Here is a 19679-nt window from a genome sequence, read left to right on the forward strand (position 1 = left end):
CGTACACACCTCACGCACCGGATGCCGTGTGCGCGCTCAAGGAAGTTGGACATAGTGTTGTATTATAGGTAAAAAATGATATAAATACTGTTTGGTTTCTCGCAAAAAACGATCGTTTCGTGTCTTAGGACATCAAAGTGTCGTCACGAGCCACAGGGTTTAATTTGGATTTGTCTGTGCATGTTTTTTTTACTCTCATAGATTTTGTTACCATTGCCATGCATTATACGACTGACAGACTGCAACGGTTGGAGTTAAAAATCATAATTTGTGTTCTACTGAAGAAACAAAGTCACCTACATCTTGGATGCCCTGGGGGTAAGCAGATAAACATCAAATTTTCATTTTTGGGTGAACTATCCCTTTAAGAGACATAAAACATACCACAGACACAATAAAATAAATAAACAAAATGTCAACATCAGGTGTCAAAGGCCAAGGAGAAAAGATGGGTTTTAAGAAGCGATTTAAATAAAGACAATGAAGAGACCTGTCTAAAGGGCAGAGGAAGATCATTCCACAGTTTAGGAGCTGCCACAGCAAAGGCACGGTCCCCTCTAAGCTCACGCTTTGTTAAAAGCAAATTTGTGACATTATTTATGTGAAATGGAGCCAAACAAAATACTAAAACATTCTGAAGTTCATGTACATTTTTAATTACAGCTTTTCACTCAAAATTGTTATGCTGGTTACTTGTATAATTTAGAATGAACACGCTTATGTTAAATAATAACATAATGCAAAATGGATGCATTTTCACTAGCAATCCCAGACTTTTGAACCCAGTTAGTGTGTGAAAGCCATTTTCCCCCAGCTGGTGTGTCCGTTTTATATTTTTACCCTCCCAGCTGTCCCCCCCCCACCATCCCACACGCTAACACGCAGATTCTGTCCACTGCGGTATTTGAATCATTACGGGATTTTATCAGAGAGAGGACCCATAAATTCCTTTACTCTCCCCCAGACAGAGGAGCTTTTTGAGGCATAAGGCTGTCGCCGCCCCTCTCAGGTCAGGAGTGTGTGAGGGCCATCCTACTTTTCAGTGGTCATGACCTCTGACATCAACCAAAAAAGATTCCTCTTTAATGCATTGGGGCCCAGATGGAAGAAATAGGGTGTCTGTGTTTGTGCATGTGTGTCGTTCCTCATGGATATCTTTTTTTTTTTGATGATTATTAAGGTGGTCCATGAAGATAAGTATTGAGTTATATGATGTTTAAAGCTTGTTTTATGAAATATTTTTGTTATTGTAGTTCATCCTCTAAGGATAAGACACAGATATAGAATTTGTGAGAAAGTGAAGACTCTGTGGTGATGCTGGTACGGATCCAAACCCCAGAGCTATGAACTCTGCAACCTTCAGCATCTGTTAAAATACTGCATCTGTTATGTCCCTTTATCTTATATCTCTTGTTCATTGTCTGTTATATATTCCCACTGTCTATTTCTGTATTTGTAGTCATTTTCTTTCTTGACCACAAATTTATGTCCATTTCTCACTCTATCTTTCTCTCTTGCCCTATAGGTGAATGTGTATGTTTTGGGAAAAACCTTCCTTGTTTTAGCCAGAGAGCTGTGTATCAGTGCGCCAGCGATTGGTAAGCATCACATAAGTGACATTGTAGTTTACCATGATGCTTTGTTGCTCATCTAAATTGTACTGGTACTGTGTATGAGTATGTGAGCTGGTCTGTGTAGTGCTACTGTTAAAGCCCAGAGGGTGCTGTGCAACTGTAAATGAAGCTTTGCTTGCAGTGTAAATTTTAACCTGAATTGAACACTTTGATGGTTTTGGTCAGTTGCTTTGCTCAATCAACAATACAAAGCAATATTCTGACATAATGTATTTGCCTTCATGTAATTTCAAACTTGTATGACTTTCTTTTGCCTGTGGAACAAAAAAAATTTTTTTTAGTTTTAGTTTTTTTTTTTTGTACATACAGTGAAAGTCAGTGGGTTCCAATGTTGTTTTGGACCCTTTGTTTTATTTTATTTTTTGGATCCTATATTATGGGCAAAAACAGCTGAAACATTCTTCAATATATTGTCTTTTTTGTGTTTTAAGAAATCAGTTAGTCACTGAAGTTTGGAACGACATAAGGATGAGTAAATGATGACAGACTTTTCATTTTTAAGGTTTTGAAAGGTCATATTTTACCTAGAGTGAAACAGTATAGGTCATATAACTGTGCATTAGACAGAAGAAAACAAAATACTGTTTGATGAATAGAAACAAATATTTTATGATTTTGCAGGCTCTTGAAACCCTTTTTAGGTCACTCAGCATAAAGCTGTCAACAAATAAACATTAAATAACAAGACAGAGGAAAAGCTGCCTAGTTTCAAGTGCAAACTACCCATGTTTCACTGTACACAGGCAGATTATGAATAATTAGAAATCAAATGTGCTTAAATTAAAGTACGTGTTTTAAAACAATATGTTTAAAGAAATAAATAAGTTTGGGCAGCATTCCATTATATGTACAATGTAAAAAAAATCAGAGGGGATAGTCTCCTCTTCTAGTAGTGTCTTGCAGCTATATTGTGAGTAAAGGCATTTATTTGAGAGGAAAAATCCCCCTGCTGTCTCTTCATTAACAGATAATTCCGCGTAATCATGCATAAAATATCAGCTCCGGAATCTGTCCCCCCTGCACCCCTGTCCCGTTAGTACTGTCAGAGGAACATTGAAACTGAAAGGTGACTTTCCCACACTGGACTTCTGTCATTCCTTCCTGTCCAAAATAACTTAGCTCGCTCCCATCTAGAACGGCGCTAACCGTGTAGAACGCATCCTGCTCCACTTGTACTGGGTGCTCAAACCACACGGGGAATGTTGAGCTAGAACCGTCTGACACAAATTTGGTCAAGTTTTGTGCCAGAAGCACTCCTTGTCTCTTTAGTTCAATTCTGACGCTATATTCCGCCTTCCCTCCACTGGAGCCATATAGACCAAGTCCGGCGATAAACACGCGCTTGTCCACAGCGAACTGGATGCTGTCACAGCGTCCGCGGTAGCGCCACTGGTTGCTTCGGTATGCAGAGGATTGAAACCGATGACAGCGTTGCGGCGTCAGTCCCTTTCTGGGTTCAACCGGGAATCCCAGCACAGGTTTCGTAGCAGCCGTGTACCAGAGAAAGATGTTGTGCGTTTCCTCAAGGGTTAAAATGTTCGACTGCGCGGCTCCATCTGCAAATTCCTGCAGCGTCATGGAAGGCAGACGCACAAGGTGCAATGCCTTCCCCAGCACGGAGCGCTGGTTCTGTGACATGCCTTGTCTCCGACACTCTGCATCGGCCCATCCTAGAATGGCCTGGAACACCACCGCCTCCTTTACATTCAGGGTTTCCCTCTGCAAGATGTGTTCCAGTGTGAGCAGGTCAATCTCAGTGAAACCTTCCGAGCGCAGCGCAAGCTCTGCCTGGGCATCAATCACTTCCCAACACCTCTGAGTGAGCTCCGGCTCCTCAAACAGCCGACTTTGAGATAGCAGCACACACGCATTTCGCGCCTCCAGGCTTGTCTCGAGAAAACTCACACATGCGCGAGCCAGAGCAGACACCAGATATTTCTTGGCAGCGTAAAGCGTAGCCAGTACTGTGTCAGCCGCCAGGTCTATCTCATCACTGTACATGTATCTGATAAAGAAGAGGGAGATAGAGAGGTTAGGGTAAATTTTAAGTGCCCCATAGGAAGAGAATAAAACGGCTATTTTATACTTCACAAAAGCTGATCTGTTTAACATGCCCTTTTTTTATTGCATTACTACTGCTTTAAACAGTGACTTCCAACTTTCCCAGGGAAAAAGTACATAATTCGCATTCACAATCCAATAAACAGTCTCTAATAGTTCTGAAATAAGAGGGTAACTCCTAAACCAAGACATCACTGTGATCCCATCTGTGCTGCCAGGCATGAAAGCCGAGTCGCCCTGTTATTAATACCCGGATGTGATTAGTGAGTGAGTCTTACTTGAGCAGGATGAGAAAAGCAGCGGGTTCCACATCTGGAATATGGATATCAGAGTCCCCTTCCGCGAGATCCCCATAAAACATGGCACAGAAAACAGAACTCCCCACTGCCAGCACATACTGAGAGAAGCAGAAGAGACAATTCATCAGTGTTTCATCTAGTTTCAAAGCATTTCCTGGAAAGTCTTCCTTTTCTGACACCGATTTCAGGTCCACTGATAAGCTGATGGTTTGAATCAGGTGTGTTCAGTTTGGAAGACAACCAAAATATGAGGTGTGTGGGCTCACCTTGTGTGCTGGGATCCTTTCTGATTCCTTGGGCAGACCAACAATGAAATGAACATCTGCCATGTGTTCATTATTGAACATTAGTGCATTTCTGCATAAAGTAAAAATAAATAAATATATTCAGTCTTGATATTAATATTAATAAATACATTTAAATATTCAATTTTAAAGAAAATATATGTTATAAATGTTTAGATATTAGTATCCGTTAATGTTCACTATGACTTGCCTTAATTATACTGTAGTGAAAAATATAATATCTATAATATATATATATAGGGGTTAAATTGGAATTTGTTATGTGGGGGGGGGCTCTGTGGTTTCCGGCTTTTGAGTGGTGCACATGTCTATGCAAAGCCTACAAAATCAATTAACAAACAATTATATTATAACAATGAACAATTATATCAATTGACAAACCATAAAATATAACAAGTTGAGAGAGCCCTCTGTTATGCAGACTAAAATGCTGATCAAAATCATTCTAGATGCTGGCAGTGTGCAAACCTACATCTGTCTGCAGATAAAATCAAATTTAAGACTTTTTAAGACCTGCAAAAATTAATTTAAAAATAAAAATGAATACCATATGAGCAGAGTAGGGCAATGTCTATGGTAACATGACTGTAAAAACATTATTTAATTACAGTTGAGATACAGGTTTTCACAAAAACAAAAAATCTAAAATCTAAAATGATAAACCTGACATTTCAGTCTTTAAACCATTTTTTTAAGAAAAGAGACGGGTCAGAAGTATAAATTATCAATTTAAAACAGTGATATGGATGGGGGAAACAGCAGACAGGCTTATTGAAAATTCAAATTGATTCTCTGCCAGTAGGAGGCGCTTTTGGAACGTCAAACATATAACGGTTTCCCCAGAAACAGCTGTAAACAAAGCAGCGATGCGCTCATGAACGCTACTTTATCAGATAAAGTTGAAATGCAATTGAATTGAAATTGAATTAGTAAGAATGAGTAAAGTGTTTTAAACTATAATGAGGAAAGTCCTCTGATGATTTACCAGGGTAACGTAGCCTATGTGCCTGGGCTCAGCCCCGGATGGCCCCGGCCCAATTTAACCCCTGTATATATATATATATATATATAACACTTGATTTAATGCCTTGCCTTTCGTGTAACGTCGGGTGCGCGGAGTGCCAGCTGGGAATTTCCACGTTGTTGTTGTTGATGTTTTGCTCTGTGGTCGGTGTGGTGGCGATGGACGCGGTGGTCTGCGCAACCGGCTCCACGCTTCTCTTCTTCTCTGACAGACTCAGCATCACAGTCCCGTTCTTCTGTACTGTCGCGTGATCGTTGACGGGGTACAGTTCCGCTGCCATCCTTTTCTTAAGGGAAAGAGTTAAGATGTTATAGCACAGAGAGAGCCTGCCGGGGTGCTTGCTTGCCCGCTTCAACTTCTTTAACGATTCGGGGAGCAAAAGTAAAAAAGTAACACATTTCATGATCCGGCCATGATGGGACAGCTTGCATTCCGGCGCAGCGGGCATCAGAACAAAAAAAAAGTTTTCCAAAATATGTGTAGAAAAATTATTATCAGCTACAACCGTGGTTCGTGGTATTCCTAAATAATGTTGCGTGGTTTGCGTGGAAACAAAAACCGCTCCACTGTCATTAAACGGTCACATATATATTCGGATTTCAGCGAATATTTCATAGATAAGCCATCCTCTTTTTCCTCACAACCTCTCCAATCCCGTACCGAAAAAATCCAATCCAATCGTTTTAAAATCACTCAAAAGCCACACAACAATTATTGGCAAAAATAAGGTCTGTAATCTTATAAGGGCCACGCAGATCTCTCCACTGCGGTGGCCACACGGAATGATGAAGTTTGGGTTTATTTTGAGCTCTCTCTCTTTCTCGTCTGACGTCAGGATTGGAGGGTTGTCTCTTCCAGAGCTCTCTATCCCTCCTGTAAATTCTGTGTTGCCATGTCTGGTATTTAAAAGCAACACTTCGATTGGATTTGCATATTGTTATGCGGTGTTTTGGGGGATTATTCACAGTATGTATATTTGATGACATACATATACATACACAATATAAACTAGTTTTTCTATATAGGATACATCTATCGAAAATATCCATTACCCCAAACCAGATCGCTTGTTTTTCATGCGGGATCTGGCAACCCTGAAAAAATAGAACCTTTATGAATCTCTCTGTGGACTATGCCGTGATGAAGATTTTTAATTTTTCATATATACACGTGCATGTTTATAAGTTTATAATATAAATAATTTCAACGTCTGTCAAGATCCGAATAAAAGCACTTTCTAGGGTGATTTTTGCACATCAAATACGAAGTTCCTCCGTACACGTCGTTTGTTTCGTTCCTCAATGTTTCTTCTTTACACTTAGTTCAAACACTAAATGCATAACCATTATTTCTATGCTATATTAAGCAAAGGTTTTATTAAAAACTAGTATCTCTTTAAAGCAACGAGGGGAATTGTTTGCGTATACAGCCATCAGCATCGATAAATTTCAACCCGGGCGCTGCAGATTGTTACAAACCAGCTTGCGTTCTGTAAATGTAACGTTTACGTCAGACTTGAACTGTTCTACTAGTGCAACCAATAAGAGAAAAGATCGTGCGTGTTCTTACCTTCAATTCTGTATTTTATGCGTTAGTTTGTTGCCATCACACAGCTGAAGCAGTGCGCTCGATTCAAAGCGATATCAAAAGTTTTATTGATCCGGTTCACGTTTGGTCGTGATGGAGTCTGAAACCGGACGAGGGCTGGACTTGTGGAAATACTGTAGTGCGCACGACTGCTCTCCGTTTTCCCAGTAAAGTCCGTGATGCTTCTGTTTCTCTCTCCCGGTCTATTCTTTTTCCAACAGATAGCACAGACGGATCTAAGCGGCTTATAGTGAACATATGTAGTGGGGATTAGATCAGTGTTTCCCAATTTTTCTTGCTTTATGTACCGCCGCAGTCTCATCAGTAAAGCTCAAGCTCCCCTTCATCAACATTAAATACATTAAAGTGTATTCATTATATTGTGCTGAATATACTGCATGCATATTTAACATTATTAAAATGGCCATTATTACAATTATTCACTTATCTGCTGTATTTTCTTTGCTTAGTTCATATTTTACTGTATGGAACACTTGTTTATTTTGTAACTCAGTTGCTTACATGGCGTTAAAAACTATACTACTTATACAATTATTCAGTGTCAAACTAAAACATTTTATGTTGTTGGGAAAAAAATATATCCAGACAGGTATACTCTTTAAAAAAATTATTATTATTTATTGGCATGTATGGTTTAATAAGACCTTTTAACTTCCATGGAACATTTCCTTTGCACAAAAAGTGGAAAAAACGTTTCCTTAGATTATTTAAATGTTCTTCAAACTAAGGGGGGAAACTGGGTGGATCACTGAAAGGTTCTTTCTGGAATCTCAAAATGGTTCTTCTGTGGTATCACTACGAAAAACCCCTTTTGAGATCTTTATTTTTCAAAAGTGTAGCGCCCCCTCAAACTGAAGCAGTTTATTGAATCTAGCTGTTTTAGCATTGGTACAAAACAAAAATTTTTTTTTTACTCATATCTGACACAAATCAGTTATTGTTGCACATGTATAAACACAAAAAATGCACATGAGATTCAGTTTTTTCACATTAGCTTTGAGCCACTTTAAATTAGATACATAATCTGATATCTGGATATCTGACCTACATCTAAAAATGTATATCCAATTCCCATTGGCACAGGAGACACATTTTCTTTAAAAAAAAACAAAAAAAACAACGGCATTTAGATTGATATTGGTTTGATTGACTGACTGAGGAATTTGATGTAAACAATAAAAAAAAAAATGCTGTATTTCTATGGAGAAGAGAAAGTAAAGTCTCCCTCTCTCCAGAGTCTAATTACCATAAAAATATAAGATTGTTTATTTATATATTTATTTTAAAATAACTTTACTGCCCTAATAATTTTGATGTCATAATTTCTGTTTTATCGTTTTTAACAACTCAGTATCACCCCCATGGAGCCTGATTAAACACCCACTGGGCTATACATATCCCTGATTGGGAATAATTGGATTAAATGGAAAATTTGCTGATGCTTTGTTGAGCAGAAAGACTTTTGAGTTTCTCACACAGTGCCATAATCTTTTGAAAATATAAGTGGGAAATTGTCAGAAAATTGAGGTCCCTCTATTGCCTGTAATGTTTCTTTTACTAAACAATTTTAATAGTGTGAGAGTCAAGCAGTTTGCTAAAGTTTAATAACGGAGGTTTTCCGTATGTAGTATTTAATGAGAATTGTGAGCGTAAAGGTAATATTTGCTGCATTATCATAACTAATTAAATTTTTAACTGAAAAGTCATCAGTGGTCATGAGCCAAAGTATTAGCTCTTTAAACTTGTAAAGCATATCTTCCACAAACCCTCACATAGACTCATTAGCAGCTTTAAGCTTTAGATTTGACACTAATTGGCTGAACGTTATTGAAATGAAAATGCAACTGTGTTTGAGAAGGTCTAAATATTCTCTGTGTAGCTTTGTAATTGTAAGAGATTTGTTTCTTTCAGATCCGTGTCTTTATATCCCGCGCTTTGCGCAAATGCTGGAATTTGGAGAGAAGAGCCATGAGGTTTCGATGACAGCACTGCGTCTCCTGCAGAGGATGAAGAGAGACTGGATGCACACGGGACGAAGACCTTCAGGCCTCTGCGGAGCAGGTAACCATGGCAACCCTCCCCTAACAGTGCGATCTCTTTAATGATGTGAGCTAGTGAAGGGTTGCTTTGTATGTGCAAAACCACATACACCATCGCTGAAACATCCACAGTTGGAATGTACGCTCCCGAAACCCTTTCCAGAATTGAAAGTTTTGTGTCAGGAAACTTTTTAAGAAACAGTTTGTCATAATGTGTAATTAGATCAGCTCATGCATTTGAAGCGGTTCCCAAATCACCAATCAGTCTTAATGAAAGAGAATGATTCCTGAAAGTGTTAGTTTTCTCACACTCACCGAGGCCTTTCTTGGCACTGTGAATTGCCTCAGAGATCCAGTGCAGCTAATTTCTATTGCATTTTTATCAATATCGGTTTTACTTTCTCACACTTTCAGTCTTGTGTAAACTTGACACAGTCTAATAATACTGAGTTCCAGTAATTAAGTTTTTAAAAATAACCGACGACTCCTGACTCTCAGCTTGAGTTTCTCTGCCCCCCCTCCACTGCATAACCTGAATAATTAATCTCCCATTAATCTTTTAGAAGCAGTGCTGAGAAAAGAGGAAGCATGAGCCTAAAAGAGTTTGTTTTGCAGCGAGAGATCAGAGACTTGAGAAAGAAAGGCAGGCCAGCAGAGAGAATGAAAGAATGTGAGAAAGGCCCAGAATGAAGACAAACTGTGAGGCAGGGACAGCCGCTGAGTGTGATGACGGCCTCAAGCTTGTTGAATAGTCCTCATGTAGTAGCTGGAACACAGATTGGTTTGATATCCTGCAGGGTTAACAGCAGAGGAGGAAACGGCTATTTTTTTATTACACCACATGAACTTGAGCACAGGATAGCACTCGGTTAGATGTAGCTGACACCCCTGGGCATGTAGGGGAGAGTGGGGTAAAATGTGTCACCCCTTTAATCTGTCACAGGATTATGCATTTAGAGTATTTCATGTATATACATGTTTTTATTTAGGACCATGTAAGGGCCCTCATATACTGCTGTCTGTGATTGCGAGATGCATATGAGAAAAGTAATAAGCATTTTTTACACTTTTCTTTTTTTTGTTTACATGGAAGGGTCTATATAGATCTAAAAAATATTCACTATTGTTCAAAAGTTTGGGGTCATTAAGATTTTTTTTTTTACCTTTTTTTTTTTTTTGAAAGAAGGCTTTACCAAAGCTGCATTTATTTGATCCAAAATACAGTTAAAAGAGTGATATCCTGAAATATTATTATAATTTCAAATAACTGTTGTCCGTTTTAATATATTGTTAGTAATTTTTACTAAATGTAATTTATTCCTGTGATGGAAAAGCTGAATTTTCAGCAAGCCATTACTTCACTCTTCAGTGTCACGTGATCCTTGAGTTTATGAATTAGAAAATTATTTTTTCTCGTTTCTGTCCATATTTGTATTTGAAATAGTGTTTCCCTTTACCACTTTTTGGAGAGGTTAACCTTGCATTATTGTTTTTAATCAAATTTCTACTTCCTTACAGGACAACCTAAATCAGAAGTGGTACACCTTACCCTTTTATCTATTAAAATTATGTCCGATTAAGCTGTTGTGGGCAGGCAAATTCAGTAAAAAGTCAGTAAAATAGTTTTGGAGAATGACAATGAACCACAATGTCATATTTCTAATTAGTTCTTCTTTGAGGAATCATTAAGCTCTAAAACTATTCAGTATCTTTTACATGCTTGCATGCTTTGTGGTGTTGGACATTCTTCAGTTTGTCAGGTAGTTCAGAAGTGCATCTGGCTCTTCATGTTTCTTTAATGAATCAGAGTGAAACAGGCATCAGGGGTTCTGCAATATTGCAGGTGCATTTAATGTCTGTTTGTTCTGCCTGAGATGAGTCAGTAGGGGGGCAGGTACAGTGGACGCACTTTTCTGAAGCCCTATTAAAGTTTCATATTTGACTGTGTCCTCTCTCCTTTCTTTCTTTCTCTCTCTTTTTCTCTTGCCATTGGCTGAATGTGTATATGTTGTGCCTACAGTTGTGTATTTGTGTTCCCTGTAGCGCTCTTGGTTGCTGCCCGGATGCACGAGTTCCGTCGCACAATTAAGGAAGTGATCAGTGTGGTGAAAGTCTGTGAAGCCACACTGAGAAAAAGGTGTGTTTTGTTTTAAAATAATAATCACAGTATGGCCAGTATTATAATCTGTAGCAATATAATTAATATTATATAATTGGTGCCATTTCTGTATTTTGGTGTTTCTGTTTATTGTGTTTCTGAGGCTTTGAATTTAGGGCCCATTTTGCTGTTCAGATGACTGTCTTGACCCCTGGTGTGTTTGATTGACAGGCTGAATGAATTTGAGGACACGCCCACCAGTGAGCTGACTATTGAAGAGTTCCTGAGGGTGGATCTGGAGCAGGAGTGTGACCCGCCCTCTTACACGGCTGGACTCAAGAAGCAAAAGCTAAAACAGGTAATGCATCACATGGCACTTTAATTTACAAATTTTAACATTTAAATCGACCAGTTTTGCAATATGTGCGATGCTGTATGCGCAATATGTATCCATCCTTTTTTTTCTTTCTGAATCCTTCCACAGATTGAGCAAGAGCTTGCAAAGAAAGTTGATGATATTGAAGGTACCTAGAAACATTTCGACAGGAGTTTATGCTTTAATTTACATCATGGGTGTTTGAACAAACCTAATACGTTGTGTTGTTGACGTGTTGCTTTGTGTGCATACACCTGTATGTGCTCTGCAGGTGAAATCTGTGGATATCAGGATGAGATTGAAGTCGAGCTGGAGAGCTGCAGGCCCAAAGCCAGGGGGATTTATGCATCCTATTCCAAAGATGGTACAGTGTTCACACACAATCCCGCAGAAAAGTACACTACCATTCCAAAGTTTGTGCTTCATTAGAAAAAAGTCTCTTTTACTCACCAAAGCTGCATTTATGTGATCAAAAATAAAGTAAAAACAGTAATATTGCAAAATATTTTTACAATTTAAAATAAAGCTAGAGAAAAAAATAATATAACTGAATTTTCAGCAGCCATTACTCCAGTCTTCAGTTTCACAGGATTCTTCAGAAATCGTTCTAATATGCTGATTTGGTGATTACATTTTTTTAAATTTTCTTCACAGTTGAAAATTGTTGTGCTGCTTAATATTTTTGTGGAAACTGTGATACATTTTTTCAGGAATATTTGATAAATTGAATGTTGAAAAGAACAGTATTTATTTGAAATAGAAGTCTTTTATATAACATTGTCTTTACTGTCACTTTTGATTGAATTAATGCTTCCTTGTTGAATAAAAGAATGAATTTCTTTGAAAAAAAATCTTAATGTCCCTACACACTTTAATTTATATTTAAATAACATTTTTTTAAATATACATTTTTAATATCTATTTTTTTTTACTTATTAAAATTAAGTAACCAGTGTGACAAAAATTATATAATATAGAAATATAGCTCATTCTTGGGTAGACTTGGAAGTGTAGTTCAGGCCAGTTAATTCTACATCTGGTTTTGAGAATGACACACTTGGCTGTACTTGAACATTTACACTTCTGTTTAAGCTAAAGAAATACAGATCATGAAATGAAGATTGTGCAGTGCATGTTCTCAGATGGGAGGGCATATTTAGAAAAATTAAAAGTGAAAGAATTCATTTGCAAAGAGTGTTGAATGGCTGTTGAGTTGAAAGCCCCTATATGAAGATTGTTTGCGATGTATTTAGCAATTACTAACTGCAGGCACACAGTCCGATATTACAGATTTATCAATATTAGAATATGGGGAAGAACAAGTACGTGTGTATGAATTCTGGCAGAAGTGCTCCATAAGAACCAAAATTATTGGTGAATGACACCCAAAATATTTGTGCTTAAAACAAATGATTTTCTTGTTGTTAGAATTGCTCTTTGCTTGGTGAGAATGCTGCTCTCACAACGTTTTTTTCAGGAAATGGAGTGTTGCAGAAATTCTGTTTGTGTTGCTGTCCAATTAGCTCCTTGTTCAGCAACAGCCACAATCAGAGATCCAGTGCTTCCCCATGCGTGTTATCTCTCTCTCTCTAATGTAGTGATTACAGGAGGGAGCTAATTAAGACCGCGAGCATGGGAGTGTTTGTGTGTGTGTCTGTGTGTCTCTTTTCATGCATGTGTGTTCACTTTACGGTAGTGTGTGTGCATGCATGTGTGTTACTGAGGTCAACTGTGTGTGTTTGTATAATTACTTTCTCCCCATGTCAGCTGGATCATAGCGAAGTTCAAAATCAAAGGGCGAATGCATCTAGCTTCATGTTTTAATTAGCAAAATAATTTAATTACAAAAATAAATGCACTTTATTTGCATTCATGCAGCAATTTCTTTCTTTCATTATACTCTTTTATTTGATGCTCCTGCAATGATTAGTTTGTGATGTGTGCATATTTCCTTGCTTGCTTTTTCCAGATGATGTGATTTCCTTGGCGTCGTCCAGCGTCCTTGCTGGTAATGAGGAAGGAGAGGACGACGAGCTGAGGGCAGCAGCATCTCACCTGTACAGTACTATATGTGGAGATGTTGGAGGGGACAATGAGCAGGAGCGAGATGGAGAGAAAGTCTCTCCAACCAAACGGCCCTCGTTAGCATTATTACTTGGAGCGCTGCCCACTGCGGCCAGTTTGGGCCTGCCCGAGTCCATCACCAAAATGGGAGAGGAAAAGGAAAATGGTAGGAGCATGATTTTTATTTTCACACTGCATAAATGCTTAATGCACTTTAATTCCACAGTCACTTTTTATTATAAATTTTTTTGCTGTCAAAACATTGACAAGGTACAAGCAGAGGATAAGTAGTGGCACTGGAATGACACCTTTGTTAAACATTAACATTAATCATCTTTCATTTAATCCACTTTCTTTCCATCTATTTTCATTCCACATTTGCTGTTTAGTAATGAGATGAGTCACATGAATCCACTTTCATTTCATATTCATTGTTCAGCCACACATTTGTGCTATTACAACATGAATAGAGGAAGAATGGCACTATAGTGACTCCTTTTGTAATCACTTACATGAATCCACTTTCATTCCACATTCATTGTATGCATTCACAAGTATGCTGTTCTGTGTCAGCTGCATCACGCCGGATCTGTTTCCTACGTTGTTGTGATTTGATTTGAACGAAAACAGCGTATCCGTGTGAGGCAGCTGACACAGAACAGCATACGCTGTTTACGTCCAGCGGATACTCTCCAAAATGGCGCTACACATCTGAGCTATTATGACATGTAGAAGAAGAAGTGTGTATCTGGACTCCTATTCTAAACTCACATTACTTCAATTCCAAATTCAGCTTTCATTCCCACATTTGTGCTGTTATACCATAAATAGATGATGTGGAATGTAACTGGAGTGACTCCTTTTCTAGACATTCACATGAATCCATTTTTAATTCACTTTCACTCTAGATACACCCTTCTTTCACACATTTGTGCTATTATGCCATAAATGGAAGAAGAGGAGGGGAACTGGAGTGACTTCTCTTCTAAACATTCACATTAATCCATTTTCGTTCTAGATTCACCCCTCCTTCACACAATTGTACTGTTATGACATAAATAGAGGAAGAGGAGTGAAACTGGAGTGACTTCTTTTCTAAAAATTCAATCTATACCACATCGAGAGTTACCCAGCCTCTGGATAACAGAACTCAAGAATTACTTATTTATCTGAAATGATTGCGTTATCTTTTGTGGTTGTTGCGTTTACACTATGTGAGAGCATTTGAGCGAGAGAATAAGACTTTGTTGATCACAGGCTGAAGAGCTGCAGCTGGTAAACTCCTGGGGATAGAGTGCTGGCAGGTTGTCAGATTGTGTGATTGGCTGTGCGAGCAGGTTGTCATGTTTTCGATTGGTTGTGGTGATTGTGGATGATTTGTATGGGGCGGAGGAAGAGGAAGCCCCCCTCCACTCTTTGAAGCACTAATTAAACACAGCACCTTGCCATTCATCCACCCACTACGGGTGTCTGTGTGCGAGTTGATTGCCCGTGAGACCCACTTGAACACTGTGTGTGTGTATATTTGGGTTTGGTTTGGAGTGGGGTTCAGGAAAAATCATGACTCAGAGAGGAGGTATTTTTAGTGTTTTTGTTTTGACCAGTGTCTATGTTCTATGTAACTCAACTGAATGCCTCGTAGATCTGCAGCAATATGTCATTTATTTCCCTCAATTTTCTCATTTCATCTCAGTGATTTTATATGGGCACTGACAATATATGGCTCTGTGTGTGTGCACTTCTGTCTTGGTTCTGTCTGCTTCAGCTTTTTCTGTCTGTCTATTTTCTTTGTTTATTTTTAGGTAGGCTCATTGTTCCATTCCAGACAATATGATGCTTGTCAGAGTGTTCTAGTTCTTCAGTGTGAGAATGAGAGGAAGCTGGATGTTCTTATTTAAAAATGCAAAAATGTTTGTGTGATGTGAGAGTGTATGTTGCATCAGAGAGAGAGAGAGAGAACTTCATTATCACCATTATTGGCACCATTGGTCTTGTTCTTCATAATGTACCTTAAAGGGATAGTTCACTCAAAAATGAAAATTGTCATCATTTACTAACTAATGTCATTCCAAACCTGTTTGATTTTCTTTCTTTCTCCACCACACAAAATAAGGTATTTTTTGTGTTGATAACCAAATACTTTTGGTGACCATTGATTTCCATTGTGTGGATGAAAAACACTGAGACATTTCACTGAGACACAAGAAAGTCAGTCATACAGGTTTGTACCGACATGAGGTGAATAAATTATCACAGAATTGTAATTTCTGGGTGAACTATCACAGTAACTTGTTTAATTAAAGTGGCCCTATTATGTCATTTTTAAGGTTCCTAATATTGCTTTGGGAGTCTCCTACAATACTGTAGGTTTACATGCATTCAAGGTCAAAAAATGCTTTAGTTTTCTCAAAATATGCATTTAGTTATCAACTCATTTTTCCAACGATTCTCAAACAAATCGTTCAAAGCAGTTCTAAGATTCACTTTCCGTGAGCCTACTCTGCTCTGATTGGTCAGATGGCCCAGTCTGTTGTGATTGGTCTACCACGTACAGCACGTGTCGGAAACAATACGCCCATTGCCAGTTCCGTATTTTGAACGCTAAATAAAAAATATAAACATCTGTTGTTTATCTTACTTACAGGTTGTGATTCAGTGGAGCGAGCTGGTCCAAATAAATTGGGTACTAAGCCGTCTTTCAAGAGCAAGTGTTTTGTGAATCCCGCGTTGAATTCCCTGAGATTAGAGAAGCAGTCTTCAGTAAAATGACAGGAACATAAAAAAAGATTGGGGTTGTACTGCTATGGTACAGTGGAAAAAATAAATTTTAACCACTGATACTTTGCAGCCTAATCTTTCGGAAGTGAAAATAAAACAAATTTACTTTCACAGTGAAGGTGAATTTGTTTTATTTTCACTTCCGAAAGATTAGGTTGCAAAGTATCAGTGGTTAAAATTATTTTTTTCCACTGTACCATAGCAGTTTCACAGCGTAGGACACAGCGTCTTCTCAACATGAGCATGCTACAAGTTGCTCGCGGCCGGCCAGCATAGAACAAAGGCAGACATTATGCAAATGTGTTAGCCCTTGACTTTTAGCCATCACGGAAGTGGGATTCGAATTACTGATGACTCATTTAGGCTGTTCAGAGTCGATTTTTTCTTTTGGGAGACAATAACTTTATTTATCGTGCACTTTCAGCTTTACAACTGTGCAGATTTTTTATTCCATTTTATTTTAATTCATCAATTCCTACTGTCTATGTTACTCAACACTGTTAATTTATTTCCTCAGAAGCTGTGTTTTAAATGATTTACTGTACTTCCCTTTACACTGCATATCAATGTGTTTCTCATTTGGTGGTGCTGCTAGCTTTAGCATGTTAGCTAAGAGTGACCAAGGAGTGTCAAATTATAATTTTTTTACATATACTAATTATGTTGAATACTTTGTTTACTTTCTCACAATTTCGCTATGCTTGAAATATGCTGGCAATATAAACATACAGTTTTTGCCATGCCAATAAAGGATACTGAAATTGTGTGAGAGAGAGAGCAAGTTGTATACTGGTGTTTGAAGGTCTCAGTCCTCTCCTCATCCTGCCTTTCTTTTTTGTACCTTTTCTTTTTTTCAGTTTTTCTAAGGTCAGTTCTCTTCTGTGAGGATGTCAGAACGGTTTCCCTTTTGTGTGTGTGTGTGTGTGTGTGTGTAGAGAGAGAGAAATCCGGTGCTGCTGTGTAAGCAGTGTAATTCTCTGAATTGCAGCAGTGAGTGTCAGTCTCCAGATGGTCACTCACTGTCCTCCCTGGCCCCCTTGCTGACCACACAGTAGGAGATGCCAGAATCCCTAGTTTTAATGTGCTTCTATGTTTGTTTTTTCTTTTTTTTATTGATCAGTCAGTCTATTAAATTTATTTCTGTCTAATTTCTATTCCCTTTGCATAATGTTACTGTTCACTGTTTGCCTCTAACATAAAAAAGTGGATGGATCGTGCCCTTCTCTTCTCTTCTGTCAGAATCTCTCTGGATCTTCAGAGCAGGAGGAGAGAAAAGACTTGTTCATTTACACTAGGAAAGAGGGATAAAGTGGGAGGAGATAGATAGATGAGAGGAGGGGAGGGAGAGGTGCCTTTCAAAGGAGAATGAAAGACAGACTATGTGTGTGAGTGACATTTATTCTTCTTGTTTGCTTTGAACACATCCTATGGACAGCTGTTGGGGGTTTGTAAAGGACAGATGGGCCAAAAGTGATGGTAATTTACATTCATAAGGCCTTTATAATGCACACAGATGTGCATTTGTTAGTCTTTATAACTATGTTCATAAACACAGTGTTTAGAATAATGTCACAGATCACATGGTTTTGAAGTGCTGTGTCCATTTGTAGGTCTTTGTGTTAATACTAGGTCTGGGTGATATAGCTAAAAAAATGATCCGTCTTTTTTCTCCCTTTAGATGATATCGATATTTATGTTAACATGTACTGAGGTGTGTGTGTGTATCTATATCTATATCTATCTATATATATATCTATCTATATATATATATATATATATATACATAGATATAGTTTATTGTTTTATACTTTTATTCAGCAAGGACACGTTGATCAAAAATGTCAGAAATTTCTATTAAATTCTATTTTAAAGTTCCTATTCATCCTATTTTGTATTATGTAAATAGTTTCCACAAAAATGTTAAGCAGGACAACTGTTGAACATTGATAATAATAAGATTTTTTTTGTGAGTGGTACTGTACATATAATTCTCTCATGAAAAGCACATTAAAATCTGTGCAATATTCACAGTGTAACTTCATTTGACTTCAACATCAAAATCTACATGAATCTCCAGCAATATCTACATGAATGTATAATATTAAATATATCACCAAACCATTGTTTTGACTTTAAACTAGTTTAATTTTAAAAAACTATTTTTTAAAGCTGTGAAACTGTTGTCATAGCAACATTGTGCTAGTTTTAGTGAAGTTTTCAACATGACACATTTAAGATTTATGTTTACATTTATGTTTATAATGTTTCCTTATTTTTCCTGCTGTATGATTTAGTCTCTTTATCATTTTAATCCTCGTCACTCATTTATTGCTTTTTCTCCTAATGAAATGCACTGTGAAGTACTGACACAGTGATGTGATGTCATCCGACAGGGGTGCTGCTATCTGTGTGAAATATGACATAATAAAAGAGTGACTGACTGACAGATGTGTGGAGAGGAAAAAAACAAATGACTGTGGGAGGCCCGATCCGTGTGATAGACAAGTTCACTCTTCCGTTAACATGCACTGACAGAAAAATCTGTGTGCGGACCTCCGTGAGGCTGTTTTGCTGTCTAGATTTAACACCTGAAGGGCAACCGAACGTGTGAGAATGGGAAATCTCAAGAATAAAGTCTGTTCAGATCTTTTTCTCTCTTCTCCTTTCTACTGTTACTTTTACATTTTCATGTTATTGTATGAAAATTTGTCTAACCCTCCCCCATTTTTGCTCTGTGTATATACAGTAGAGTGTGAAAAAAGCACATGCACATATTTTCTCTTGACATTTTCTCTCTCTCGTTCTCTCTTTCCAGCCTCTGGGCGATATATAGACTGTTGTAGCAGGTGTGTGAGTGGGCGAGGGGTTTCCCTGGGGAAGTCACAGGGGTAAGTAGGGGTCAGTTTTTAATGGGCCTGTCTGCTCTCTTCACCTCCAGAAGAAACCCGCCCTACCTCTCTCTTTCCTTATCTCTGCATCTCCATTGTCCGTCTTTTCCTTTCCCTGGGCTTCAGTGCTTGTTCTTTTGACCTGCCAGTCAGTTTGAGTGACATTATCAGATGATTACGTTTGGTGAGCTTCTGCATGTGCTGAAGAGTGAGAATTGTCCAGGGAGAGAAAGAAAGAGGTGTCTGTCTGGTGCTATCTGGAAATATCAGGACGTCTTTAGTCAGACACCGTGCTTGACGCTGAACATGTGTTGGTGTCAGTGAAACCTCTGGAGATGAGGGGGGCCTTTGAACTCTTTCTGAACGCACGTGGAAACGCTAATGTCTAGGTGGACAACACCATTCAGAAATTTAGCCTGAGGACGGAGACGTTTTTAGATTGGAAGAACAGGGGAATAGATGAAGAGGGAGAATGATTAGTGTTAGATGGAGTCTGTCATTTGTT

At 38.2% G+C, this 19679-nt stretch overlaps 2 protein-coding genes across 3 annotated transcripts in view; one reads left to right on the plus strand and one right to left on the minus strand.

The window, feature by feature from the left end:
• brf1a (BRF1 general transcription factor IIIB subunit a) overlaps positions 1–19679 on the plus strand; it is a 45546-nt gene that overhangs the window by 12551 nt on the left and 13316 nt on the right. Inside the window, exons 6-13 of the mRNA XM_016533468.1 lie at positions 849–900; positions 1526–1598; positions 8843–8992; positions 11014–11107; positions 11300–11426; positions 11553–11592; positions 11716–11808; positions 13414–13674. Of these exons, the coding sequence (XP_016388954.1) occupies positions 849–900; positions 1526–1598; positions 8843–8992; positions 11014–11107; positions 11300–11426; positions 11553–11592; positions 11716–11808; positions 13414–13674 (890 nt within the window). The remainder of the gene's footprint in view (positions 1–848; positions 901–1525; positions 1599–8842; positions 8993–11013; positions 11108–11299; positions 11427–11552; positions 11593–11715; positions 11809–13413; positions 13675–19679) is intronic.
• On the minus strand, positions 2193–7111 carry btbd6a (BTB (POZ) domain containing 6a). Of its 2 annotated transcripts, XM_016533280.1 has the most exons (5): positions 6893–7111; positions 5392–5609; positions 4261–4351; positions 3974–4092; positions 2193–3639 (listed from the first exon to the last, which is right to left on the minus strand). In XM_016533280.1, exons 2-5 carry the CDS (start codon positions 5601–5603, stop codon positions 2616–2618), a joined length of 1446 nt encoding a protein of 481 aa, XP_016388766.1. In that variant the 5' UTR covers positions 5604–5609; positions 6893–7111; the 3' UTR covers positions 2193–2615. The 2 variants fall into 2 exon arrangements, with proteins under 2 accessions (XP_016388766.1, XP_016388760.1); XM_016533274.1 differs by lacking the exon at positions 6893–7111 and having other exon boundaries at positions 5392–6030.

This window comes from Sinocyclocheilus rhinocerous, unplaced genomic scaffold (assembly GCF_001515625.1).
Source record: "Sinocyclocheilus rhinocerous isolate Xijiao unplaced genomic scaffold, SAMN03320098_v1.1 scaffold1515, whole genome shotgun sequence".
Lineage (NCBI taxonomy): Eukaryota > Metazoa > Chordata > Actinopteri > Cypriniformes > Cyprinidae > Sinocyclocheilus > Sinocyclocheilus rhinocerous.